This window comes from Ixodes scapularis, unplaced genomic scaffold (genome assembly GCF_016920785.2).
Source record: "Ixodes scapularis isolate PalLabHiFi unplaced genomic scaffold, ASM1692078v2 PGA_scaffold4__175_contigs__length_147842914, whole genome shotgun sequence".
NCBI lineage: Eukaryota > Metazoa > Arthropoda > Arachnida > Ixodida > Ixodidae > Ixodes > Ixodes scapularis.
The window spans coordinates 6137933-6143932 of NW_024609879.1; the positions used below are offsets into that span (position 1 = coordinate 6137933).

Here is a 6000-nt window from a genome sequence, read left to right on the forward strand (position 1 = left end):
GAAACCATTCTTTGGAACTTAAAAAACATAAACGTTTCATTTAAAAAAAAAAAAAGAAATGTTTTTTTCTGGAAAATATTAATTTTGAGGCCACATGCCCCCCTTGAAAAGAATGCAGCCTTCTCATCCGTCGACGTATTTGCGCTTTGCCCAGGTGCTCCGAAGATGCAGCCCAAACTGCTGGAAGTGAACTGGGCGCCAGACTGCCAGCGGGCCTGCCAGTTCTACCCAAACTTCTTCGACGAACTCTTTGCCGCCATGTTCCTGGACCAGGCGGAGCAGAGCCCCAGCTTCATCCCCCTATAGCGCCTTCAACGCACAAACCTCATCCGGGTCGTTTTTCTGGGCCGTCCGAGCAGACTGCCGGCTCGTCGGTCATGCGCGCGCGCACTCTTTTACTTTTTGTTGAGCGGGGAGACGTTCGGGTTGTTAACCGGACACTGCCGTGGTGCAGGTTGGCAGCACGTGCGTCGGGAAAAGGGAGTGTGTGGCGAGTGTACTTACGACGCGGTGCTTTGGGCGCGTCTCCGATGGGCTCGAATTCCGCGTCCTTAAAAGCGGTCCCTCGTTTTCCGCCCAGCGACGCGAGTCGTTGCCACCTCGAGACAACCTTCGACGTGGGAAGGCAAATGCGCCGGTCGAAGATGCCTTCCGAGCATCTTAGTTAAGGTGCCACATGGCAACGGAAGGAGCTTCTCTTGTGTGTCGGGTGCACTCTTGGTGACAGAACGGCGTTCCCGGCACGTGTTTGTTTTAAGTGTGGCGAAGAAATGGCTTCGCTACATTTGGCACTGGTGTAACCGGATCTCTTACACTTCCTTTTCATCATCGAGCACAATCTTTTTTTTTTTTCGTTTATTTTAAAATGTTGAAGGACTGCCCAGCTCGAATTTCAGCAGAGATTGGGTGCGACAAAGGCGCACCCAATGTGCGTAGTTACAACTGTGCGTAGTTAAAATGCTTCTCGGGCTTGGGTGTTTGCAACAAGCGGCAGAATCTAAAACTGCGGCATTTGAGCAGTTCCCCGTGAGCCAGAAGTTCATTATCTGGGGAGGTTTCCTCACCACGAAATGAACCTCTCTAGGTGCCACGCATTATCTTGGGACCTGGCAAGTTCTCAAAAGGAGAAACTACTTTTAAACGACTAATGCGAAGCTTAAACAAACTTCTCAAATAAAACGATAGCCCCTCGAGAAAATAAATAAGCAGTGCACGATTGTGGATGGGGGGGCATTGTATGCTTGAGGATTGTATGCTACGCTTGAAAGGTGTTTACAGTCGCCGACCGATTATTCGGACTTCGCGGGGACCGAAAAAACATCCAAATAATAGAGCAGTCCGAAAAATCAGCAGATTGAAAAACTTGCCTTTATTACTTCCAAGTGGGCTTCAAAAAGCTGTAAACAGTGCCTTGTTTCAGGTGACGCATCCGTTTCCATTCGGCAACTTTCTGTTAGCTTGAGAAACGCTGCCTTCTTTACTAGCGTTACGGTCGAGTATTTTCTGCGCTTCTTAACGACACATCGCGGCGGCAGAACAGCAGATGGGGCCGTGACGTCCAAGTAAGCATTGTCCAAACGAGATGAGAGGTGCAAATCCATGAGCGCAAAAAAGCGACTGGCAGTGCTGGAGACGCGAAAGTAGGGCTGAAGCGTGAAGGGATGGAAGAATGGGAGGAAACAAAGCAAAATGATGATGATGATGATGAGCAGCTAAATGGGAAAAAAAAAAAGGGTTAGCATAGCGTCACCTAGCGGTAGGACTCGGGAGTACTCAAGTAGCGCTGCCAAACCAAACCAATCCATTTGCAGCCAACATAGAATTCAAAATGGCCGCTTCTCGGCAGTGTTTCCTGCTGACAGCTCGCGACGATTTTGTCCGAATAATCGAACTTTCGGACTTCAAACTGTCCAAAATACTGGTCGTGAATATGCACTATTTCTATGTGCTAAGTCGCGGTTCCTCCTTTAGGTCCGAAATATCGAACAAGTCCGAATTATCGGAGTCCGAAAAACGGTTGGCGACTGTACCTCTGTTTTACTTTTTCATTATAGAGGTGTGTTTCAAGGACCATAAAAAAAAAAAAGGAAAAAAAAAAAAATGGGCATAAAGAAGATGTGCCATGGGCGTTTTTTTTTTCATTTGCAGACTTTAATGGAGTAAACGTGAGATTATTTCAACCAATAAGGGCTGCCCTGGGAGAGTAGTGTGTGCTTCGCATAATCCCTGAAATTTGGAAAAGTTTTATAGTGGCTGCACAGACATAGCTGCTTCGTTTCTATTTTATGGCATGCACAAATATGTAGTCCGAATATGCGAGGTATTTCTTACTGTCTTAAAGTTTTTGTACCTCTTCTAGGACAATCCTGAATACTTATTTTTTTAACACCTCTGAATTACCACTGGTTGAAAGACCAGGTTTTCTCGATTTGGAGCATACTGTTTTTTTTTTATTTTAGTAGTATTACCCAGTGATAGGGCGTGTGGTATTAACTATGCCAAACTGAGTAGCAAATTTTTCTTGGAACTTTCTACCACCAAAGTACAAATCACCCACAACTAGGTCTTGCAGTGCCTAGAACAGCTCAGTTTGTGAACAGATCTTTTTATGGGAAAAACAGCCATTTTCAACGGAAGAATGGACATCTTTGTCTGGCAACCCTTTTCAGTGCAGTTTTCGGTCGGTGATTCGTCAATCTTAAGTATATAATAGAAGGTGCTTTACACGCAACGTTTTCTACTCCTAAAATTGAGAGCGAAAGTGAGATTAGCTAAGCAACCTTGCTCATTAATAACCGAGGTAATCCAAGGACATTGAACAAGGTTCTCAAACTGAATTCATAGGGACCCAGGTATTCCCCAGGGTGGGTTCCCCATTCTCCTTTTTTCCGGTTTAAAGGGGTACTTCGACGATTTCTTCGTGGTTCTTGATTTGCCTGAAAATTTGCGAAACGCGCCAGTGAACACCGTTGAAATAGTATCCCAAATATAATCAAAATATTTGTTTTTTTCAAGAATTATTGAATTCACAATTTTGGTCCTCACCATGTTCTTCAAACTGAGAATCTCCTGGCAGCAAGGAAAAAGTGATGCGAGTGGAAGGCATGGGTTCACTTTTTGGATTGTACATTTTGTTCCCAACTGATTACAAGCAGTTTTCTTGGTTGGCATAGTTTATTTTTTGGACTGCTCACTTGTCTGGCAAGTCTGCCTTCCATCCACGTCGCAGCACTGAAACGTGCGGGTATATTTGAGCGTTGGTTTTTGCTACATTTTCATTTGCCGAATTCACAATAACTACGATAAATTTTGCGATACTAAATAGCGTACCGAAAAGGGAAAACGACGGGGATTCAGAAAATAGAGGTAGTTGGGGTAGCTCAAAAATTGCCGGAGTACCCCTTTAAGCACTATTTCAGCATAACCAAACGACGTACAAGTCGGACACTTCCTGCCATGTGCATCGTTGTTTACGAGGTCTAGGCATCTCTTCCGCTTCATTGTACCTGTGCCGTGACCGGTCAAGAGAGTTGTGAACTCCTCGAGATATGAAAGCAATCCAAAATTGGCAGCGACTTTTACGTCCAAAGTCTCATAATTCATGAAATGCGGTATTTAAGATGGGATAGTTTAAAAATTCTTTGGAGGACATAAAACAGTCGTTTCGGGGAGTGAGCAAAAGCTTCATTTTTATTCATTTTCTAGCAACATTGAGCGGGGTACCTGAGTCCATAGGTGACGTGACATCAATTTCGAGAAACAATAAGGGCATGGGGCTAGCTAAATTCGTGTGTAGTTCACGTGATGTCAATTTTCCTGCTAGATCTAGTGGGATATTAAATCGACGTGTACTATGTCGGATCACGTGAAATAAATTTCCTCGCTAGATATTTAGCGGGGAAACTGAATTGGTGTATAGGTGTTGTGTGACATCATTCTCCCCGCCGAATTTGGCAGGGAAACTTGATTAAAGGTTACCTGACATTAGATGCCATCACGTGACCTCAACACCTATTCAGTTTCCCCGCTTAATTTGGCGGGAACTGGACAGACAGTAGGGCATAATTTTTGGATTGGGGGATAGCGTTAAAAAGGTTAAACGCACCCTGGCCGTAGAATTCTTTTTTTTTTTTTTTTTTTGAAACTGGAGTTTGTTGTTGTTATACACTGTCACTCATTTATCCGACAGAGTTTGCGCGCACTCAATGTTGTCATTGAACATGGACGAGCGCCCGGTTCCTTATTTGTGCCTGACACTTGTGCGTCCTTTCTCGAGCTTTTGTACCCATTCAAACACACTTTTTTTACGACAAAACTCTTTCTCCGCACTGTGCACAAAGTCTTCCATCAATTTTTACATCCATCACACCCTCAAACTACAAAAAACAAGTTGCTGCGCTTTGCTTTCCTTTCGTGCAAATCATAAGTCGGACAGCCATATTTCTTGCACCCCAGTCACAACTGAGCTGACGTTACATGTTGGACCTTGCGCAGCAGTGACTGGAGAGATGGAAACCTTGTGCAAAAAACACCGATAAGACAGTGCGGCCACCGGAAGTTTTAGGAAAACTGGAGTGTCGATAAGTTTTAGAGCGCAGCTCTTAGGGGCCCGTTTCCGGCTTGAGCGGCGTCGGTGTTGGCGTCGCCGTCCGCGTAACCCCGAAGTCACGTGACCCACCCACGTCACGTGACGCCCCAGGTCACGTGACCCCCTTAGGTCACGTGACCCCTCAGGCCACGTGACCCCCTGAGGTCACGTGACCCCCTGAAGTCACGTGACCCCCTTGAGGTCACATGACCCCCTAAGGTCACGTGACCCCCTAAGGTCACATGACCCGCCTCAGATCACGTTACCCCTTGAGGCCACGTGACTCCCTGAGGCCACGTGACCCCACTGAGGCCATGTAATTCCCCTGAAGTCACGCGACCCCCGAGGTCACATGACCCCCCTGACATCACGCGAGCCCCCTTAGGTCACGTGACCTCAAGGAGTCACCTATCCCTCAGTACGCTTCCATCTTCCTCCTCAAGAGCTGCGCTCTAACCGGCGTTACAGGGATTTGTAAACGGCTTTCATTATTTTTAATCACCATTGTAGAAAAGGTTGAGAAGCATTGGTGTAATTAATTCCTCATTCTAATCTTGGTGAACGACATAATACATTATCTTAACTGTAATGCATTCTTTTTGAACAAATGCAACTTGTAAAAAAAATTTTGTTCCACAAGTAGAAAGAAAGGAATGATGGGAATGTGTTCATGGTTTTCAAGAGTGCAACAAAGGAGCATGGCTGTCCATATCATGTGCTTGACATGGGCATTCAGAGCGGCATGGCCCAAAGCCCTTTTATCGCCCTTTTGGTGCTAATGTACGAAAGAGTGAAGCCAGCACTTCATTTTTTCAGTTCATAGAAAATAGTCTATGAACAGATAGAATTTTGCCGTGAAATTCAACTGAGGCGTTGCCTCGTCACGAAGTGTTGCATCGTAAGCATTGTGTTTTGTTTATTTTAAATGTATATTTTGCTACAAAGAAATCTCTACCTCTGCGACTACTGTACAACATGGACACTTTTTATGACTGGAGTACTTATGCGTGCAATGTTTAGTGAAGTGTGATGCCTACGTCATATGACTCCAATTCTTTGAGATGTCGACTGACTTGGTGCAGATATCGATATTTACCTTAGACGTTTGCTCAAATTGTGTGATCTACAATATGTGCCAAACGCTCGGGGCTTTGAGATGGCGTTCTTGTCGGGGTAATGCACTGGTTTTCTTCGCAATGTTTGTTGTCGCGTTTGTTTTGTTTTTATGCATTTTACCAGATCTCGACATTTTTGTTAGCTTTCGTTTCATAATTTCAGTGCTTGCAAAGGTGCATTGTCAGTGTTTGGATGGCAAGAATGAGCAATAAATGTTGCGACTCTCCACACTAGTGCTCGGTGGTCAATTCTTCCTGGTTTTCAGCCCAATGTGAAGCTGAGTTAGCATACTTGTA

General features: G+C 45.0%; 1 protein-coding gene across 2 annotated transcripts in view; it reads left to right on the top strand.

Annotated features, from left to right (window-relative positions):
• Positions 1-1274, top strand: part of LOC8032122 (tubulin--tyrosine ligase-like protein 12) — a 122822-nt gene extending 121548 nt beyond the window's left edge. Inside the window, exon 14 of one of the 2 annotated variants that reach the window (XM_029970196.4) lies at positions 155-991. In XM_029970196.4, the coding sequence (XP_029826056.3) occupies positions 155-306 (152 nt within the window). In that variant the 3' untranslated portion in view covers positions 307-991. Of the gene's footprint in view, positions 1-154 lie in introns of both variants that reach the window. The other variant, XM_029970195.4, reaches the window with a different exon arrangement.
• The last annotated feature ends 4726 nt before the right edge of the window (positions 1275-6000 follow it).